This window comes from Mizuhopecten yessoensis, unplaced genomic scaffold, assembly GCF_002113885.1.
Source record: "Mizuhopecten yessoensis strain PY_sf001 unplaced genomic scaffold, ASM211388v2 scaffold6361, whole genome shotgun sequence".
Classification (NCBI taxonomy): Eukaryota; Metazoa; Mollusca; class Bivalvia; order Pectinida; family Pectinidae; genus Mizuhopecten; species Mizuhopecten yessoensis.
The window spans coordinates 652,542-676,308 of NW_018406511.1; the positions used below are offsets into that span (position 1 = coordinate 652,542).

The 23,767-nt window shown below is 35.3% G+C and overlaps 1 protein-coding gene across 1 annotated transcript in view; it reads left to right on the forward strand.

Moving 5' to 3' along the window:
- LOC110451987 (cadherin-23-like) overlaps positions 1-22,779 on the forward strand; it is a 35,868-nt gene extending 13,089 nt beyond the window's left edge. The window contains exons 7-20 of the mRNA XM_021500227.1: positions 2,198-2,488; positions 3,860-4,144; positions 4,370-4,485; positions 5,967-6,144; positions 8,564-8,722; positions 9,503-9,631; positions 10,024-10,143; positions 15,163-15,348; positions 16,847-17,037; positions 18,367-18,724; positions 19,532-19,879; positions 20,753-20,984; positions 21,361-21,398; positions 21,701-22,779. Coding sequence (XP_021355902.1) covers positions 2,198-2,488; positions 3,860-4,144; positions 4,370-4,485; positions 5,967-6,144; positions 8,564-8,722; positions 9,503-9,631; positions 10,024-10,143; positions 15,163-15,348; positions 16,847-17,037; positions 18,367-18,724; positions 19,532-19,879; positions 20,753-20,984; positions 21,361-21,398; positions 21,701-21,855 — 2,786 coding nt within the window. The 3' untranslated portion in view covers positions 21,856-22,779. The remainder of the gene's footprint in view (positions 1-2,197; positions 2,489-3,859; positions 4,145-4,369; positions 4,486-5,966; positions 6,145-8,563; positions 8,723-9,502; positions 9,632-10,023; positions 10,144-15,162; positions 15,349-16,846; positions 17,038-18,366; positions 18,725-19,531; positions 19,880-20,752; positions 20,985-21,360; positions 21,399-21,700) is intronic.
- The last annotated feature ends 988 nt before the right edge of the window (positions 22,780-23,767 follow it).

A 23,767-nucleotide genomic window follows, 5' to 3' on the forward strand; every position in this document is an offset into this window, starting at 1 on the left:
CGAAGTCAACCGCTTCGGTTTCGTTGCCATAGCAACCACACGAAGGCTTCTGACTGGTCGCAATTTAAATATTGTTTGATACATGTACCGATTGCTACATGTTGTACAGATCGATACATGTACAGATTGATACCTGTATTTACAAATTGAAACATAAATTTACCGATTGCTACATTGTATAAAGATTACTTTATGTATATACAGATTGCTACATGTATATATTTATTGTAAATCATCAAGTAGTTGTTAGTATTTGCAGTTATTAGTCCCTTACCGTGCGTCTGTGTCACAGAAATACAAAGGACCATAATATCTCGAAGGATTTCGAGTTTCAGGGTTGTCGAGTCAAGGTCAAGGTCATCGTAACTATTTTAAGACAAGTCTTGTCAGCGCTCTAGCGGCTTCATTCCTGCAGGGATTTTGATCAAAGTTCAAACAATTACAAAGGACCATAATATATCAGACAGGTTTGAGGTTAAGAGTTGTTGGGTCAAGGTCAAGATCACCGTTGGGATTTTAAGAAAATTCTTGTTAGCGCTCTAGCGGTTTCATTCCTTGAGGGATTTCGATCAAACTTCATACAATTACAAAGGACCATAATATCTCGAAAAGAAAACGTTTCAGGATTGTCGGGTCAAGGTCACCGTTACCATTTTTAGAAAATCTTTGTCAGCCTCTAGCGGCTTCATTCTTTGAGGGATCTTGATCAAACTTCATACAATTACAAAGGACCATAATATCTCGAACAAGTTCGAGTTTCAGGGTTGTCGGATCGAGGTCATCGTTACTATTTTTAGAAAATCAATGGAAATAAATCAGCATACAGGAGAACGATGTAAAGGTAGCACACATACAGGGGGAATGTGAAATAGTAGGACACATACTAGTACACGGGATATTGAAAATGAAGTAAAAAGTGTCCTTACAGGTTTGTGTTGCAAAGTATAATTGTTTTATTGTGAGTGATACGTAGAGTTGCTATAACTCAAGTTCCATAGCTTATATGCCATTGATCTACTTTACATTAGATAATTTAAGTCTATAAAATAGTCTGGGATGTACATGTAATATTCTGGAATTGTGACATTAACTTGAACTTTTTGTTAGATTTATTTGATCATACATGACCAGTGTACATGGACAAATAACCAGATTCCTTAATGCCAAGGCTGTATTTACGATCGCGAATGGCCATGTGAATACTGGTTACACTTAATGAAAATATATATCTTATTTCCCATCACATTTCCTAGAAATATTAATCATTTCACTTATTGAAAATATTTGAAATAGCATGTAAACATTATGGTTCAGAAACATTAAGATACCTACAGACAAAACATAACTTTCAAGTTCAAAGGGCCGTAATGATGTTAAGGTCATAGGAGTGTATTGCTAAACGGAAATAGGAAGTACATCCCTAGTTGAAAATCCAATGTAGGGAGACAGTATCACAATTTCCGCATAATCTAATGTTTAATATTAAAGTGATGAATATTGTATGTTTATTATTGACATAACAGTGTGTTCTTTCAATGTTAAAGCATTGCAAAGCAATCCAGGCATTAATTCAGTTGTTTTTTAATCAATGAGTCACATGTGTCCATTTTTCTGTACTTCAGAAACCGGCTACCTATTTTACTACTGTGAAGTTTTTCAAGAACGATAACTCTTGCATGCAATTACTATGTGTATATGCTTTTATTATAAAATGACAATTTTTAATCGTTTATAGATAATTATTGTACACAATTTCAGCATTTATGAAATTGATATACATTAATGCAATACTAATCTATGTTAATATCATTTTTATTGACATTATTTGGCCAAAAATTGTGTGTTTAAATGTTTTTTTCAAAATTCACTCCTTTTTACATAAATTTCCTTTTAAAATCCCTATATATTTTTTTGCGGCAGAAAATTTTCTTTACCTCAAAGCAATATATCTACAAAATTTGAATAAATTCTACTTAGAAATGACGACACAATCCTATTACCTTAAAAGGGCAATAATGAACTGAATTAAACTGGATAAGTAACACGTTATTACACATTGGTGATGATATTCACGTCTCTTAATCACCCTTGCTGGTGATTGATTTAATACCACAAAACTTAGAAATAAGTTTAAAAAATGATAACTGCCAATGGTACCATATCGCGTTGTGTTTATATGATGTGTATTTTGTGTCAGTTGAGGTGACGGTATTGTCGTCCGTCCCGGAGGCAGTGTACGCCCTGAATTTCGAAGTGACAGATGACTGTTCCAATACGGCGACAGCCACGCTATCTGTGACTGTCACTGATCCCTGTACTGGCACGTCAAGTCCTACCTTCTCCGACGCCACTCCGACCGCCTCCATATCTACGACGGCCGCCGTCGGTACGACAGTATCCACCCTCACAGTGTCCGACCTGGACGGCGGCACGCTCACCACAGTAATGACGTCATCATCCCTTTACTTCATGTTTGACACTTCTTCACGTGAGTAATGTTAGCTGATTGGGTTGATGTTTATGTCACTTGTTTTCATATCAGCTCTTCTCAATGAACTGCTCTTTGATAAAATATGAATGAAATGAAGATGGAATTTATTTCAAAGTAAGAATCAAACGCTTCTTTATAGTAAAGCTACTTTGAATTCCTCATTATCTTGTTCAATGACGACACTGACAGATATATCATTGCCCATGTTTGTCCAGTTTATGATGCCTTACTTTACAAAGCCTCCAAACAAGTGACGTATTAGTGCGTAAGGTGATATGATAGCATGTCATTATCGGGATAGATCGGCCTATCGACCTCAGGATATACGAAACCCTTTAGGGTCATACCATCCCGTATACCCTGCCAAAATTCCGTGTAATGAATTTATTACCCCTTTGCGTCTTTTATAATAAAAACAAAGAAAAATAACAATAAAATAGCGAAACGTTTTTCCATTTTGTAAACAGCAAAGCAGACGACGAATGCTAGTTGTCTCCCTTTGCCCGGCCGCAAGATACAAAGACACGTGTCCCGTATACCCCTTGTAAAATCACGTGATTCCACCGTATTACTGCTGAGAATCACGTGACATGACCGTATACCCCCCTGAGATTTTCGTATACCCCCTGAGATTTACGAATGCGGTTTGGTACACTGTTGTTTTTAACCAATCAGATTCCTAGATTATTCACAAAGGGGTAATAATATAACGTATGACGTTAAATGTGAGAGGACCCTTGCTTTATTCAAGAAGACTGGGGCGAAGGCGGTATATGTTGGCGGTTCCTTATACAGTCTTGTTAGTTAAGGTGTGATACACACGTTTTAGTGTTAATTCGACTTTGATTACCTTTTTTGTATTGTATTATTATGTATTTGCATTCTCGTCCTTCGCTAAGTGTTAGTATCTAGCTTCCCTTTGAGCCTGTGTTGCTTAGCTAAGACTGGACCATATACATATGCGGTTTTACATACCGTACCAGTGATATTTTGTTAGATCTATTTGTTTAACAAATACATGTTAACTCAGCACATGTTAACAGTTGTTATCATTTAAGAATCCGGAATTACCTGAATGTTATCGTTGAACATATCTTGTTATTTTGTTATTATGTGTAATCATTCCAAACATCTTGATTTACCTTTTACCTTGATCCGGAAGGCCGGGAAATGAGCTTAAAGCTCGTATTGACCCGATTTAAATATTGAAATGAAATATGTTGTATATGTTGTTGAAATATGTTGTTTAGTAAACTTGTTTATGAAATATAGTGTTGATGATCATACGTTTGAATGTATGTTAGTTTACGGCTGCATTAGTTGCTCCAAATGTGCACTCAATAGTTCCAACATGTTACCACGTTTTAGTTGAAGTGCAAGTGTCTTCCACCGTCCCGGCTGGTAGTTATAGCTTAACCTTCCAGACATCAGATGATTGTTCCAACAATGCGATAGCCACGCTCTCAATAACAGTGTTAAGCTTAAGTCAGGTGACCCCCACCTTCAGCGTCTCTACTGCGATGTCTACCATGCCAGATGATTATTCGATAGGAACAACAGTGGTCCGTCTTACTGTGACGGATCCCGATGGAGGCACGACTACCACATCTATGACGTCCTCATCTACGTACTTCGAACTTGACCCCGTCACACGTAAGTGCGGACGTGTAGGATTTATGCAACAGTACAAAGTGTATTAAAACAAGAAAATATCAAACTGTTTACAAAGCCATCATCCCAATTTAAACTTGAGAAAAAACATACAGAATATCCAAATAAAATAAACTTTTACGGTGATGTCCTTCATTGATTCAGGAAGAATATATATTCCATAAAAATATCAATATGCAAATTGCGCATGCTTTATTATTTTGGCAGTTGATGTAAAAGTTCTATCCAGTTTGACATCCGGTACTTACGTGCTAGAATTCCAAGTAGTGGATAACGACGGACATACCGGTACAAGCCAGCTCAACATTACAGTCGATAATGCGGTTTGTACGAGTGCAGTAATGAATGTATGAGCACCAAATGAACAGAATTTTCAAATCATATCTGAGGAAATTCTGAGCTTATATAAGATACTAATATTTGTCTTTCATTAACATTCTGATTTAGGGTATCACTACATTTATAAGACTAAATTCAGTTACTTTATTGAATTTCTCGCTGAAGTAATTGTAATATCAAACAAAATTTGAAATGCAATTTCTATAATCGCTAAATGGAATCGGAAAATATCACGAATATTTGGTTCTATCTTAATATGAAACTTAAGATACAAGAGTTCTTATTGATCAGAAATCATAAAGAATAATTTGAAAGGAACATTTATTCAATCTGTTTGTGTTTTCCTTAAAAGATTGTTGAATATTTCATTCTTTAAAGAAACAAAATTAGAAACCGAAGTTCGATGGAATATAAATGCCAAACTGTCCTCTAGCTTTTTTTTATTTCAACTATTCAATGTCTTCTTTTGTAACGTTTTGTCCTTTTAACCCTCTTTCCATTACTCATCTTAAAGTCATGCTCTGCTGTTATACATGAGGCTTGTGGGACGTTTGCATGAGCTGTGATCTACAGTTCCATACTACAAATAACCTATTGTCGCGTTGTATAACGTTTCGTGTCCATATTGAACAGTTTTACGTGGTAGCCTAGTACAGGTAAAGCATACTTATGTGCACTAGAGTTAACAAGAATGTGTACTGGAGTTAACAAGTCTGTGCACAGGAGTTAACATTATCAACATTGATATTCTGAACGTGTTCTTGTCTCTTAAAAATTAAATTAAATGTTAATGCGTGCTTGAATGAATGAATTTGATGTTAAAATATTGTTGTCCTGGTATTGGGTGGGGTGGGGAGGGAATGGTGTAGGGTAACCAAAGTAAGGGCAACTATGAGGGGACATTTTCCTTTGAAATACTGCAAATGTTTATGGTTTTTCTTTATTATCACAAGAAATGGTGTACCAGTAGACCAACAGTGTTGTGCATTAGTTAACAAGCTTGTGCACTGGAGTGCACTTCAAAGTTTTGTCTAGTGCACTGCCTTATTGACTAGGTGATCACTACAAAGGGCCGTTGATACCATCTTAAGTTTGCTCTCAACCTTTATATAACACATTTACATTTAGATCTACTTTTTTCTACAGAAACACAGTTCAGACTATCCACAACGAGTTACATTTATGTAATAACCAATTTCATGGAATGTGTTCGGAGGCATGCTTTGAGTATCACCGGAATTTCGCAACACCCTTATTACTAAATATGTCCAAATATAATAGTACCTGATATGGACCACATTCCTACATATGTCCAAATATAATAGTACCTGATATGCACCACATTCCTAAATATGTCCAAATATAATAGTACCTGATATGGACCAGTATAGGATTTTTCATTCGCCAGTCCCGAATAATGGTTTGCACGTATTCTGCTACTATGTACCGTGTCTGTGATTTGCAGAAACCGCTGATTACAAGCCTACCTACGTATGCGTACTTGACAGAATCAACAACGGCAGAAACATTGCTCCACACTCTGGTGACAAGTGATGCCTCCCCTTCCGATACCGTTACGTGTTTACTGGTGGCGTCTGACCCTACCTCTAGTGACTTTACTGTCAAACTCGTATCGGGAACATGTGAGTGTTGATAACTTGTTGTCATTGTAATTTCATATTGAGACCATGTACCTGATGATACAGTGCTGTCATTTCATATTGAGACAATGATATTATTGTTGATATAGGGAACATGTCGGTGTTGATTCAGCGTTGTGGTTGTCAAAGTTATATAGGGAACATGTCGGTGTTGATTCAGTGCTGTGGTTGTCAATTGTTATATAGGGAACATGTCGGTGTTGATTCAGCGTTGTGGTTGTCAAAGTTATATAGGGAACATGTCGGGGTTGATTCAGCGCTGTAGTTGTCAAAGTTATATAGGGAACATGTCGGTGTTGATTCAGTCCTTTGGTTGTCAAAGTTATATAGGGAACATGCCGGCGTTGATTCAGCGCTGTAGTTGTCAATAGTTATATAGGGAACATGTCGGTGTTGATTCAGCACTGTAGTTGTCAAAGTAATATAGGGAACATGTCGGTGTTGATTCAGCGCTGTGGTTGTCAATTGTTATATAGGGAACATGTCGGTGTTGATTCAGTCCTTTGGTTGTCAAAGTTATATAGGGAACATGTCGGCGTTGATTCAGCGCTGTAGTTGTCAATAGTTATATAGGGAACATGTCGGTGTTGATTCAGCGTTGTGGTTGTCAATAGTTATATAGGGAACATGTCGGCGTTGATTCAGCGCTGTGGTTGTCAAAGTTATATAGGGAACATGTCGGAGTTGATTCAGCGCTACAGTTGTCAAAGTTATATAGGGAACATGTCGGCGTTGATTCAGTCCTTTGGTTGTCAAAGTTATATAGGGAACATGTCGGGGTTGATTCAGCGCTGTAGTTGTCAATAGTTATATAGGGAACATGTCGGTGTTGATTCGGCGCTGTAGTTGTCAAAGTTATATAGGGAACATGGCGGCGTTGATTCAGCGCTACAGTTGTCAAAGTTATATAGGGAACATGTCGGTCTTGATTCAGCGCTGTAGTTGTCAAAGTAATATAGGGGACATGTCGGCGTTGATTCAGCGCTGTAGTTGTCGAAGTAATATAGGGAACATGTCGGTGTTGATTCGGCGCTGTAGTTGTCAAAGTTATATAGGGAACATGTCGGTGTTGATTCAGCGCTGTGGTTGTCAGAGTAATATAGGGAACATGTCGGTGTTGATTCAGTCCTGTGGTTGTCAGAGTTATATAGGGAACATGTCGGTGTTGATTCAGCGCTGTAGTTGTCAAAGTTATATAGGGAACATGTCGGCGTTGATTCAGCGCTACAGTTGTCAAAGTTATATAGGAATATATCAGTGTTAATACAGCGATGTGGTTGTCACAATTATATTTAACATATCAGTGTAGATACAGCTTTGTCATGAAAAAGTTATATTTTGAACGTTTCGGTGAATGTAATGTCAAGTAGCCAACATGTTAGTAGTAAAAGCCTTTTGACTGTCAAAGGACCATTTATCGAGGTTTTACTGCATAGTGATGGGCACTAAACATGATGGGAATTATATCGAGAGTTTACTGTCGATAAACGAGGGGTTTATTATTACATTGTGCTATATATAAAGGGGAGGCATTATCGACATTTAACTGGACATAATCGAAGGGGCAGTAAATATACTTTTTGACATAAGACGTTAGATCAAGGTCAACGGGCATTACATCAAGTTCTTAAGGTACATTTTGAAATGACAGAATAGCATTTGGTTAACTTTGTCCTATAATCGGGTTTTGTTTTTGGTTTTTACTATTTTAAATTTTTCCATCTTAATGCATTGTCAGTTCAAATTTGCTCATATAATTGTTTGTTGTATTTTAGTCTTTAAGTCTCAAAAGCTTGCAAAAATTGAATCATACTTCCATCATTCATGTTGTCGACGTCACAATTATCACCCCAACATGAAAACATATTACCGAAATTTCTCCTATGCATTTATGTCATTTCTTGACATAACGGAGACGATTTTCACATTCGAGGTAATTAATTGTATAGAAGGCAATACAGTGACGTGTGAACATTTCTATTAAAAGGTTTCATGGTATATATACGTCCGCGCAATAAATGAGTGCTTTCTTATTCGTTGGAAAAACACGAGTGTGTGATCTTGCTTTTACCACATACCCTCCGTATTTGGTAGAGATTGATACACATTATTATAACAATATCCAGCAGGTATATGATAGATATGCAAGACCACACACTTGTGTTTTTCTAACGAATCGGAAAGCATGAGTTTATTGCGCGGACGAATATATTCACGAGTGAAATAAATGAGTGCTTTCGTATTCGTTGGAAAAACGTGTGTGGTATTACTTTTATCACATGCCTTCCGTATTTGCTAGAGATCGATACAAAGATTTTATAAAGTCTGATATTTTTTGCAAATACCGGGAACTTTTCAGAATCCATAAATATCAACTTCTGTGCTATATGTTTCATTTAAGCTTACGGTATATACTCACTGGCGAGTCATTCGTTCAATTATGTGACCACCAAGCGCTACAAACTGACAATCAACTGTACTGATACCAAAGACGACGTTTCTGGCTCGTTTTACGTATACATACTTCCCAACCGTCCTCCGACATTTACCAATCTGCCAAGTAAGTAAAACACCTTTTAATTCTTCCACATACATGCAAGTTTGCGGTAATTTCTATTAATGTTACCAAACATTATTAACATAGAATATATAATTTGATGGGTAGCACAATGGATCAGCTTTTAAAGATGTCTAGGGTTTGCACATTCTCGTAGCTGAGATGGTCTTTCATTTATCAAATTGTTCGCTATAGGGAGAGCAGGGAACTCCAGGAGAGAAACCAACGAACGATCTGTTACATACATCACAGGGAGATTGGACTATTCACCTGACGCGAATAGTTATCAGTGTCAATACCTTGTATTACAGTACACAGAGGATCGCTAGAACAACTCATTGGATATTCCGTCTTTGCATATTGCAGAGTTAACTTCTCTTGTGAGCAGGTATTGATTGTTACGTCCTTGGTTTGTGAAAATTACGTCGTTTTCTCAAAAATTGATGACGTTACTCTCACAAACCAATGACGTAACAATCAATACCTGCTCCCAAGAGAAGATAACTCTGCAACACGCAAAGACGGAATACATGTAGAAGTGATATTACTGGCGGTGTGTTTAGATCAGTAGCTACCAATGCTAGCGCAAACTAAAGCTAAGGCTATAATTTTGGATTCATCCTTAGTTAATTTTTACACTTATTTATTTTATAACTTAACAACCAAGTCCTTAAACGTGTCCTCTGATCTGGTTTTTCTTTCCGTATGTTTGAGTGTCTATCGACGCCTTGTTCATAATGGCCCGCGTGTTATGTGGTTTTGTTGACTGGCTTAAAATTGCAGATTCAATATCGGTGGCACATTCAAGCAGTTCTGGCACAAGTGTATTCCATGTGACTGGATCCGATACGGAGGGTGACACACTTACGTTTTCTATGTCCTGCAGTTCCTGTCCTTTTCAAATTACGAATGGTAAGAAAAAATCTTATATTTGTGTTCTGCATTTGAACAAGTGTGTCTACATTTTAAACATTTGTTCACAGTTCAGCATTTTTAAGTAGTTATAAGACACAATATTTGCCATTGTTTCGGACGTCTGTTTTAAATTGTATTAAAATGATATTTGTCATACTGTGATTGGGATTTCATATCTTACCTTTATTATTATACCATTTTAGAAGTTCTATAAAAATTGAAAAAAATAATAACTGTTGTAGGTTGGTGGGATACCCTTTGACAGGAGGCTGCCACTAGTCAATTTGTATTACATCTGTGTGATGGCTGATGTAGACAGCAGAGTTTTCCATCGATCAGGTGTTAAAATGGATTATTACATTTGTATAAATGTGTATTTGTTTTGACAGGAGGAGAGATTAGCACAAATCAGGTGTTAAGTGGTTCTACAGTGGGATACGATATTTTCGTTCTGGTGACTGACGCTACCACCAGTGTAGGACCAAATGTTCTAACTGTAAAGATTTCTGGTAAGTGGAACCCAAATAAAAAGGTAAAACAAAACTGTTCAGAGTGGGGTATATTGGGTTTGAAGAAGAAGAAACTAAATATAATATTTATTATTACCATGTTATGTTGCATATTTTGTTGCCATTTTTTTCTCCAAACCCTTATCTTTGGTTACGTCACAATATAACTGCAGTTATATACTGCATCGAGATTTGCAAAATTGTGACGTCACAATCAAAACAAAAGCATAATGAAGCCAGCCACAGGTCCGCTGGGTAGTACAAACGTAATATAAAATTATATATTTAAAAGCTCATTCTATACAATGGTTGATATAACAACGGATAGTTTTCTGATAAGCAATGGTATTGAAACAATTATACATGTAGGAAAGAAAAGAAGTTAATTTAATAATTTGAAAAATTATCCAATTTTCAATGCGTGTTACACAGTATGACAGTGTGTTCGGCTCCCATCTAAACAGAACAGGTGAATAACAGCCTGGGCTGGCATATGATACCGTATGACCGTAATGAAAACAGAACTGGACGTTATGTACGTGTTTATTGCATTCGTTTTGGTCTATAGCTCGTCTTTACCTGGAATTTTACACCTCGACGAATTACGTAAGGTGCCGCGAGTCAACAAACTAAGGTCCTGGTACAAAGTGGTTCATATGTGAGGTAATTTTACATTTGTGGCCTTGGGTCGATTAAAAACACCAAAAAACACTATTTCTTTATTTAAGAAAACACAGATTGATATTGATGTGTCCCCGGACTCTATTTTAGGGCCACTACTGTTCATTTTAAACATTAACGATTACCCAAAGTGTTTGAAACACTCTGTAGATATTCTGTATACATATGATACATCACAGAATGTGAGGGGGAAACATTAGAAAGTCTGGAGGCAAAAATGTCAGAAGATATCTTAAACAGAGTTAAATGGATGAAGGATAATAAATCAAGTCTGAATTTAACGAAATCCCAATGTATGATGATAGGGTCCTCTCAACAGATCTCACGATTGAAACTGTTAACTGTGCAAAACTAATAGGTGTTTTACTGGTAGTTGTCTCTCATGAAAAGAGCATATTGAGTATATCACAAAGAAAGTATCCAAAACAAATGGTGTGTTAAGAAGGTTAAGGTCATTTATGACAACTGATGCTATTACAAAAGTGTACGGCAGTATTGTGAACCTAGCAACAAATTTTATATAGATAGGATTTTGAAATTATAGAAAAGAGCAGCCAGGATATTGTTTAATGTTAGAGACATTATTACTCCCTCCAGGCCCCTCTTCGAAAAAATAAAATGGATGCCAATAGCAGATTTTTACGTTTTTAGAAAAATGGTTCTTTGTTATGAAAATTTACATTGTGAATCACAAGGTATTTTAGCAAATATGTTTTCTTATGCGAAAAATGTTAATGAAAGAACAACTAGAGCTTCTATATCAAACAAACTGTATGTTCCAACTGCCAGAACCAATCATCTCAAACGGTCATTTGTATATACATGTTCAATTTTATGGAACGAAGCTAGTGATACAATTAGAGACTCAGGTAGTGTTGGGGGTTTTAAAAGCAGATACCTGCAGCATTACTTCACAAAATGTTAGCTATATATACATGTACTACAACTAGTCTCAAGTTTTAATATCAAAACATTTCTTTTATGATATTCAATATCTTGTATGAAAAGCATACAGCTATCAAAATAGTAAATTATATACATGGAAAAAGAAGAACCCATTAAAACAGGCTCGTTCAAAAATAAATTCTTAGTTCGGAAAATTGGTACCTAGTATTCATAAATGAGCTATTAAGGCAGATTACAGGTCTGACCACTCATTCCCTATATTTGTTTTAAAATGTAATGAGTTCAAGCGGGGAAAGGGATTGTGGAAATTTAATTCATCTCTTTTATATGAGGAAGAGTATCTTCAAATGGTGAAAAAAAAATATTTTAGAAACAAAAACTCAGTACTCTTTGCCAGCGTAAATAGAATTTATATTGATGACCAGCTTTTGTTTGAAATATTATTAATGGAAATCAGAGGTAAAAGTATATTTTATTCATCTTATAGAAAGAAACAGCAAGGTAGGAAGGAAGATGATCTTTAGAAGACAAAATACGAACTATTAGAGAACAGGAACATATAGACATAGAAGATTTAGAAATTAAGAAAAGGGAATTAAAAATATTAGTTTGAGGAAGGTAAGAGGTAGCATAATTACATGTAGGGCAAGATGGCAAGTTGAAGGAAATAAGCCAACAATATTTTTTTTCAATTTAGAAAATAGGAATGATACTTCCACGATTATACCAAATATACAGAAAGATGAAATGTTATTATTACACAACAGAATGAAATTTTATAAGAAGTTCGTTTATTTTATGAAAAAATATATGATGATATTACTGATATTGACGATAAAGATTTAGCAAATTCTCTTAATACAGGTGATGATTCAAAATTAGTTAATAACGATTCTGTCGGTCTAGAAGGGTTAACTACTTAAGAAGAAGCAGCAAAGACTTTAAAAAATACAAAAAATAACAAAAGTCCTGGATTTTTTCAAGTGTTTCTAGAAACAACTAGGGGGTTCATTGTTAGATCTATAAATTGTGGATATAGGAAAGGTTTGCTATCAGTAACACAAAGGCAAGGTATTACATGTATACATGTAACATGTATTCCCAAGTGAGATAAACCTAGGCAGTTCATAACAAATTGGCGACCCATATCATTATTGAAATATAGTCTATAAAATAGCGTCCGGACCGATAGCAGGTAGAATTAGCACAGTTTTGGATAAATTAATTAGTGAATATCAAACAAGATGTCTTTCATGCCTTTATATAGGGAAAATATCTGATTAGTTTATGACATTATGCAATATGCAAAAGAAAGATATATTACAAGTATGTCATTAATGGTAGTTTTTGAGAAAGCAATTGACACAGTCTCATGGAAAGTATTAAACTATTTTAATTTTGGTTCTGCTATTAGATGCTGGGTAAGACACCAACGTTAGATCAGTAACCATAAACATAAACAGAGGTTGTTGTATTGAAATAATAGACATAAAATAATAGTCCAATCCTTATATTTCAGTATGCAAATGATACTTCTCTCATTTTAGATGGTTCTGAAAGGTCTTTAAAAGAATCTATAGCAGAATTGAAACTTTCGCTAAAATATCTTATTTAGACAAAACCCAGGTGGTTTGAATAGGGAGCAAAATACAGAGTGAAGATACATTTTTACCTAATCTAAACTCGCAGTGGACAATCCATGATTCTGTGTCAATCTTCATGAAATTCCAAAATTTAATTTTGATAATAAGTTAATTAAACTAAAAGCACTTATCAAAACATGGAACAGAAGATCACTTACTCATATAGGTAGAATCCATCTGATAAAATCTTTAATGATGTCACAACTTCAACATTTACTTGCATTGCCAAATCCCGAAGTTCATATATTCTGAATCAATTAAATAATATTCTCTTTAACTTTTTATGGAATAGTAAAACAGATAAAATATAGAGAGATGTTATATTTCATAATTATTCTGAAGGGGGTCTTAAAATAGTAAATATAAGGTAATTCATGGATTCCTTAAAATTAGGGTAGATACGAAGATTATATCAGAAGTCAGGCAAGTGGCAAGCTATATCAACACATATCAATTTACATATGCTATCTCATTGTGGAAGTGATTACATTTCAACATATCTGAATAAATACACAATTTTTTCTGGAAAGATGTCTTTAAAGCATGGAGAGGGTTTAATGAAAGGGAGCGGTTGAAAAAAATGAATGAAAGTTGTATCTAGAAAATGCAATTATGGTATACTAGGAGTGTGATTATTGGGGGGGAAATCAATATTTTTCAAGACATGATATAATAAGAGGGTGACTATAATGTATGATTTAATAAATGACATTGAGACTTGTACTTTTTACACATTTCAATAATTTGTTCAAATTTATCAGGTTGATACTAATTTTCTTCGATATCATGGTGAATTATCTACAATAAGGAAATATTAAGATAAAATTGATTGTAAGAAGGATGTCATTGTATACCCTATCATATCCTGTAATGCTGAAATTTTCATAAAAAGAGTAATAGGAATAAAAGATTTTTATAACCTTATGGTAAAAAAAATATACTATTTCTACATAAGGAGAAAATGGGAAGAAATGTTAGATTTGATTGGTTTTGATTGGAAAGATACTTATAAAACGCCTTTTAGAATAACAAAAAATGCAAGACTACAGTGGTTTTAGTATAGAACTGTTCATCATTTTTTGACAACAAATTAATTTTCTTTTCTTTTGACCTTATGATTCTATTTCTGTCTCTTATGTGTGTGTGTGTGTGTGTGTGTGTGTGTGTGTTGGTGTGTGTATACGATTGAGTGTATGTTTTGATATAGATGATGATTGACATTATGCATATATGATGATGATGGAGATGCTCGTCATATATAGATTGTGATTGTGATGATGATGTACGTTTATGTGTATACATTTTATTATTTTGCTGGTAAAAGTGTATAGATGATATGATGATGATGATGCGTTATTGCTCATGTATGATGATGATGATGATGATGATGATGATGTTGATGTTGATGATGGTGATGATGATGATGATGATGTTGATGTTGATGATGGTGATGATGATGATGATGTCCATGACCGAGTGTGTGAGCGCACTCTAGCGGGAATCGGGCAACACCTGGATATATAGACAACTATATACAATGGACCTTTAATCAGACAATCTGTATTTTACATATTTTTCTCTTTCGGTGTTACAGTTTGGGAGACAATAATCAAACACTTCCAGGAAGTTATCGTTTAAATGTTTAAATATTTATTTTGAGAACGTGAAATTGCTTGGACATGAACTTTCATCGTATAAATCCCCTTTTGTCATTTTTAACCGTAGCTGCATCGATTTTGAAATGGATTAACGTTTTTGTTTACGCTTCGATATTCTTTTTATTCTGTAGATATAAACGCGGACCCTGTTATAACGAACCTTCCTTTTCCCAGTAACATATCTGTGTTGGAGAACCAGCCTGTGGGAACCGCCGTGTTTACCGTCGTCTCGGGTGACGTAGACACCTCCCAGACGCTTGTCTACTCGCTGTTGGTCACGCCCAGCTCGGGACAAACCCTGTTCACAATCGATTCAAGTAAGTCATTCCGGTGTAGTAACGAGTATACTGCTTATATTCTTTTTTTGAGATATTTAGAATGAATTTATTGAGCACACAAGTTTTATTTTTAGACTGTCTTCATTTGACCTTTGCTGCTTCAATATCGTTAAAACTGGAATATAACAAACATAATTGAATATTAAGTGATAAGATGTGGACTATATCTTTTGTCCAGAATAACAACTGCATAAGGTGGATTCGGCGAAATTGTATATCAAACGAATATGAATATGTAGAACAACGCCAACTATATATTACAAATTATATACTGTATAATTATGGCATTATGAACAAATATTTGCACGGCACATATAAAAGTAACTTTATATCAGGCGAAAAAACGTCTTCAATGAGACCAATGATGTCACTAAGTAACAGGTATTCACAGTTGATGTACAGTGGTGGGACTACACAACGGTACACGATGTGCGGTGAACGCATGATGGAAAACTGCGATAATAACGTCCGCACAACTTGACGATAACTATCAGCTTTGCTAAGGTTTTATCTGTACATGTACATAACATTATATTTCAAAACAACTGTGGTACGTGATATGTACATTACTGTTTGTTAAATACATTACATGTACCATGTACATACGTAAATCAGAAAAGATTATAAGTTAATTATGAAACCGTATTTATTCACAGGCCATTCTATAATATAGATCAGCAACGATACCTATCGAACATCTGTGCGATAGCTTCCGCCGCGCACTTGTACGCCCGCTATTATCGCCTAGTTTTATCGTGCGCACATCATGTAATGTCGTGCGATCCTACAACTGTACTTTGGTGATACAATGACAATGTATATCAGATATGGATGTACCTTACTGTAATGATGTTGCACTGTCTATAAAACGTGCATCTTTTTACTTCCACGAAAAAACTACAGTAAACGTTTATGGTTTTTGCGTATGTTTACCAAGATAGTAGATAGGCAATTCAAATATATCGCAGTGTTTATTTAAACTGAGAAAGATATTTGTTGAATATGCATCATGACTAAAGTACATTTCGTAGGTTAATAAAAGTGAACGATGACGAAAGTTTTTGTATTGTTCAATCGCTACGAATTCAATGAACGTCGTGATGCAATTTTGTTTTTATATTAAGAATGGACAAAAATGTTTACCTCGTTAGGTAAGAATACTAGCCATATTATAAGAATACTAAGCACGTGTCACGTGAATAAACGAATTACTCGACCGGAGCACCTGGTGTTTGATGTCAGTTATCAGTGTTGGTTTATAGGGTCTCTCCTTACATTCTCGTTTCCTCAGTTTCTCTTGTGGTCTGTTTATGTCTTCACGTTGACCTCCAGTTCCTATTACTTTCGTGTGATAATGCTGTGGTATAGATTTATCTTTTTATTCAATTATATTTACTCTATATAAACAAAACAGATTTCCCCTATCATTGATTTCAACTTCCTGAAATTGTCTCATGATGTTCATTTGTCTATTTAGATGGTGTAATTACTACCACGCTTTCGATTGATTACGATACACAGACGGATGTTTACTTTAATATTGCGGTGACTGTGTCTGACGGGCAGGCGAGCGACACTGAGCCGCTTTACGTCATCATACAGAATGAGAACGAGGCTCCAAGCTTCTCTAGTATAGCATATTACCTGTCTGCGATTGAGGAGGAAGTAGTAAGTAAAGTATTTAATTAAACCCCTGCAACCGAAGTTTGGGTTGGGTTCATATAGGAATCACCCTGTCCGTTTGGTCCGTCTGTCCATGATTCTTGTAAGGGCATCTCCTGTGTGTTGGTAGGTGTTGTTTTTTTTTGCAACATAGCACAGATACTTCATCCTAGTTTCATGTGGAAGAAGAACGGGATTTATTTAGTGATGGCCTTAAAACTTAAATATCTGCCCCAGTAACATTGTAAGTGAAGAGAGAGTACTTGTAAGCGTAACTCCTCCTAACAGTATGTTGGATTTTTTTATAACTTGACAAAGAAAACGTACATCTAATTGAAGTGCGTACGATAACAGGGGTGTGCTATTCGACTTCTTTTTACCTGGAGTTATTGGCCTTGAAATGTTCTGTTCCAGCACCATTGTAACCGCAACTCCTCACTAACAGCATTTTGACACGTGTTTTGTTACTTGACGCCATAAAAGTCGTGCACAGATATGCACGAAGATAAAAGAATTTACAATTCAACATGTTTTTTCCCGAAGTTATCGTTCTTTAAACTGTCTGCTCGGACACCTTGTAAGAGGAAGTTAAAGTGCATAATATGTCAATTTGCATTTTAAAAGGAATTTGTGATTTCATTTTTTTCCAAAAGTTACGGCCCTTAATTTTTTGATATTGCAATCAAAGCGGGGTTATATTTTTGTGATCTCGCTTACAATTTCTCTAGTCGGACCAGAGAGAAATACTGAAATCCTAAGTCTTACACTATGTACGAAAAATAACACATCATCATGCCAGACAACTAACAACGTTTTTTTATTAATTATCCATAATGCGCAAATTTATCAACAGTGGCAATATGAAAATAGAAAACTGAAAATCGTGGTATGTGTATATCGTATTGGATTGTATATTGATAACAATAATATACAACATTTGATATAGCGCCCTATCTAGCTAACATAAGCCACTCTAACGCGCTTTACAGTACATAGATATACAATTAATACAATTAGCATATACCTTAATGAATACAATTTTGAGGAATTTGCAGGAGCTGCCTTATCGTGCGCCAACTACTAGCCCTATGTCACCTGACTAATATCTCCCTATGTGTGCATGCCTACGTGTTTGCTGGAGATGTAAAAAAAAATCTATTATAAAATGTTTGATTGTACCAAATGGGACCATCTTTTAACGAAAAATCGAGACATTGGAAGTAGAATAAGAGAATATCAAACTTTAAACTTACCTGGATTTCAAAGAATAAGAAACGACGTACTTTGATATTACATAGAGTCATGATCGTCCTGTTCTTGGTTTCTTTGTTACAGAGAGGAACAAGTTTGGGCACACCTTCGTACGGTGTCACCGATCCGGATTTGGACTCCATCAATTATAGCATCGACTGTTATCAGTTCTTGATCAATTCGTCAACAGGGGAGATAACATTTTACGCGGCCTACGACCTCGACCTAGCCGGCTCGTCATCGACAATCAGTTGTATTGTGAGTGCTGATGATGGCGAATTGACAGGAACGGCTACATTAATCGTCACCATCAATGATATCAATGATAACAGCCCAATATTTGATAATGAAATCTACAGTTTTACGTCTAGTGTGTCTGCAAAATCTGGTGCTGTTATTGGAACAGTAAGCGCGACAGATGCTGATTATTCCACACTTTACGGTATGTACTCGGGTTATTTAATGTTTTGCGTTACGATATGGTCAACGTTAAACAATAAGTGTAGTATACTAATGTGGTTGGTTGATCTACAATTCAAAAACACTTAATATCAGCATATCACCTGTACATGGTGGATATCTCCGAATGGAAGTCTTCGGACTTTTACTAGTCACCCTCGTATAAAGTTACATTTGAAATCAATTGCTACGTTTAAGCTCAGCAAGAGTAACAACAATCACTTTGTTATTGTGAAATTGTGATGGTTTTATTCTTCCTAAAAGGATATGCTCACATTTTATATGGTATTGTATTACAAGTTCGTGTGCAGACCATTTAAAAATACAAAGACGACTTTCACATCACAATGCTTTGGGGGGATTTTACTGCTTCAGCTTTGAGAGATTATTTTTGAAAAATAACCCAACATAGTTGCTACTTTAATGGAAAAAAAACAAAAAAGATGCGGTAAACAAAAACAACAACAGTGTTCTGATAAAACCCACTGATTGACCATGACTCGAAAAATACCTCCGATTATTGCCTTGTTGCTCTAACCTAATGTACTATCTCTGTAGACGGTAGTACATTGGCTCAGTCAAGCTACAGTTACATGTATATGGAATGAAATTAAGGGCAAGTTACTATGTTTATGTCGAATTCCATAGTGATTTGCTTGCAGTGAGTCCGGGATCCTGAAAGGGAATTAATGACGTGATTCCTGTGTCTTTTATCATTTTTGTTGACATTCGATATCGGACAGTAAACTAATATTAAAGAATTAACTAATGAAATGATGTCATTTTACAGGAGCAGTGACTTTCACTATTAATCAGACTCTGCTAAGCACAAACTATTTCGGGGTATCTGGAACGGGTTCATTATTTGCTGTGCAGGACCTTTCTGCACTTGGGAGTGGATCAGTTCATGACGTGACGGTCACCGCTACAGACACAGATGGAAACCATGGTTCGTTATTTCGTCAATATTTATCTCAATCTTATTCTTTAATATTTCCTACCTTACGTCACACTCATGTTATATATCATTTTTTACATTCATATTTAATCTGCATGTCCATTCAGTTTACATCGAAACTGATAATATCAGCCATCGTATGTAATACTTGTTACCTGGCCATGCCTATTCCTTATTTGCGTATCGCAGAGTTATTTTCTCTTGTGAGCAGGTATTGATTGTTACGTCATTAGTTTGTATGAGAAAATTACGTCGTTTTCTCAAAAATTGATGACAAGTAAATTAAATTAAACGATTGTTCTAAATTTTTAAAAAAAATGTTAATATATTGATTGAACGGCGTTTTTCAAATTCTCATGCCCGGTATGAAAAATAAAAAAATGCCGTTCAATCCCTATTTGTTACGTAATTTTATTTGATATTCAACTTTCAAATATAATTTGTACAATGTATTACAATTCAAAACCTATCGGAGATATGAATAGTTTCACCGTATACATTAAGATCAGTATATCAGGACTGCTAGAAGGCCGCTTATGAACTATTAAAATGTTCCTAGATAGCAATCTATATAGGCAGTACTGTATTGTTTCCGTATACCCATTGAAACAAAAAATATACAATAAGCGGGACAATGTTTGTATTGATGTCGACTATAAACAACGGGTTTCCGAAGATGCATATTGATGGAAACTATGGACAAATTTACAGTCGTCATCATAATCTCAGTAGGCAATATTCTATTTCTTATTGTGAATTAAAAACTGATGGTTCAGTTTTGCCAATTTTTGCACCTTGCCGTTTTGTTGTCAGTAGCCCCAATTGCATTTGACCCAGATCGACATGGCGGGTCAAGATCTAATCAAAGCCTGAAGAAGGCAACAACAACAGACGAAATCACGGACGTAATACACAAAGGAACGCCGAAACAGAAACATAATTGAGTTCTTTCTAAAACCGATAAGAATATCAATGAATCACATTCCATTGTGCCAAACAGTATAACCTTTTTAGACAAATGAACTGTACAACATCCAACCTTGTCGGTTTCAGACACGTCCCTGGTTACTATTATCATTCCTGACTACACTACAACAACCGGTCAAGTCACAGATTCTGACGACCGGTACCTAACGTTTATTGAGGACACAAAGAATGTCGCCTGGTTGACGTCATTTTGTTTGGCTAGCTTTGGTTCAATGTGTCTTATAGGTTACCTTATCAACAAGTATGAGCTCCTCAAGTTTTGGAGGGACGGTCTCAAGGAAACATTTCAGAGAAAGGGGTAAGGACGGTGTGTCATTTGGATATTTAAAACAAATGTTAGTCATTTCTACCGACCAACTACACTTTGGCTTATTCGACTGGCACGTCAAAACAGCGATATCAATCAAACAAGGCTTATTTGTAACTGTAGTATTAAACATCATCAAATTCTAAAATTTACGCTTTATTAGATTATATATATATGGGTTATTAGTCTCCAAAATGTTCCACAATTAACACATTCAAAAGTATTTAATTTTTCATTAGTTAAACTTAGTTAACTATTTGAAGGTATATTGGTATGCATATCATCTTCCTGTAAAATCCTATCGCCAGCTTGTTACAATTCACTGCAAAATTATATTGTATGAATTTACTTTATATTTGTTTCACAGCGATAAAACATCGAAATCAAGAAATGGTTCTGATGCTCGTAAGTACTCTGTGAATACAAATATACATGAGTGTGTAAGGTTGGTTCAAGTGCATCTTCAATAAGATTCGTCAGTTTTGAAACATTTATGTAAATCAAAGGCGCATTTAATAATGTTCATTCAGTATTGTTAATTTCTGTTTAAGTAGTCGCACAGGCTTTCATCATAAATGAAATCTAATGCATACGAAAATAATTCATTCCTTAATCTTTGATTATAACGCCATCTTATAAGGACATTTAATACATATGCTGTATGATTTCGCTCTGCATTAGCATTCACTCCGTGTATGTGTTGGTAGGTCAACGCAAGAATGAGAGACGATCGTCTAATACTAATGGAAGCCGCAATACAACCAGACGAAAACAACCCATGCAGTCATCAGATTCAGGAATGCCAAGACAAAAGATACGAGATATTCGACATTTCATAAACGCTCAGACCACTCAGTTTTGATATTGTCGTTAGAAACCGCCTTTTGCAGTGTTTTTCTTTTGTGTGTGTTGACACGTAGTAAGTTAGATTTCTCATGGTCATTTGATCAAATCATTTCTCTCCATGTCGCGTGCTTAATAATTCCTGTTTTATTAAGGGTGACTCGTATTATTCACTGATCTAACTTTTTCATATCTAAATGCATAATCGCGTGATCTGTTATAGTTGTGTAGTTAGAACTTTCTCGTTATTTGAACGTTTCGTTCCCTGCACATTGAGCTTTCCCCTTTACGTTGTTCATGATAAATCCGTCCAAACAAACAAAGTGTAGCCGGCCTCATAGCATTGCCAATACAATGTCAATCCATCCAGTGATCTAATGATTTCTAAATGTGAATTGTGTACAAATGCTTTCTAATCCCATTCTTATCAAAATTATCCAAGAAAGTATTTGTGTTCTGACAACATGTCATGTTAAATCGCTTGGTTGACGCATGAGCAGGTCAGTGAACAGGTGTGTCCAATAAGGTCAGTGAACAGGTGTGTCCAATAAGGTCAGTGAACAGGTGTGTCCAATAAGGTCAGTGAACAGGATGAAATGATAAATCAAGTTATAATGCACCATTCTTCCCAGAATATTGTAAGATTTAAAGGTACCGTGACCACTGTACCACAAAGGTAGAGAAAGCCTCTTTGTTATTTAACATAAAGTTACTTCCCTTTAATTTGACCCAGTTCATATTCACTTTCCTGTTACACGAAACTCACCCTGCTTTTGTTGTCATAAGATAAGGAAGCGTCCTTAACACTTACTTTCCTTTCATACAGTATATATATGTGTGTATATAGTTTTCGGAAAATCTATTTTATGCGCTCTGCGATATTTTACTGACAAAAATAATGCAGTTTACGTTTTCTTCTACAGCAATTGTTTCTTCTACTTTATGAAATAATATTGAAAATTGTATTTGATTTCATGTGTGGTTTTTTTCCAAATAAAACATCGTTCCATCCAGCTATCTTTCTTTCTCAATTTAAAACCAGATTGTATGTCCAATTTGTCGTAAAACAATATCTTGATCTTTTCCTTAGGTTAACAAATGTATTTGCTTACCTGTGAAAAATGATGTTCCCTTCAACATACATCCTCTGAATATATCTACTTTACCGGGAGGCTTATTTCTATTTTGGTCTAAAGGAAGCTAGCAAAGATTTGTGTCTTGACATGTAAACACCATGAGCGTTTCAGCTCATATCTTACTGTTTAAGAAAGTAAAATGAAAAATTGAAAAATACATTGTCATGTTTATTGATAAGTAAGAATGCATTTGTGTTTAGGTTATCGTACTTTCCAACTTCGTATATAAGTTATTATTTTGAACTAACATCCGCTTCTTTGTAGAATTTTTTTGGATTTCACAAACTGCCACGAGAAAAAAAAAGTATACTTTAGAAAGTATTTGGTCCGATGACCTGTGTATCTATAATTTCTGGATATCAACATTGGTAAAGTGTAGAATTGGAAGGTTTTCTTTTAGAACCGGGACTCTACCCTATATTTTACTTTGTGTTTAATGTTGACCTTTATTTGTGTTATCAAATGTATATGTACGAATTGTGAACAAATAACTCTTCAATGTATGATTTTTGATGAACACGTTAATCAGTAGTAACGAGCACTGTGTGATAATGGTACTAACATGTTTGACTTGATTGGGCTCTCTTTGTTTTATCATTGTGTATTCCGTCTTTGCGTATTGCAGAGTTATCTTCTCTTTTGAGCACGTATGATTGTTAAGTCATTGGTTTGTTTGAGAAAATTAGGTCGTTTTCTCAAAAATTGATGCCGTTACTCTCACAAACCAATGACGTAACAATCAATACCTGCTCACAAGAGAAGATAACTCTGCAATACGCAAAGACGGAATCGGTC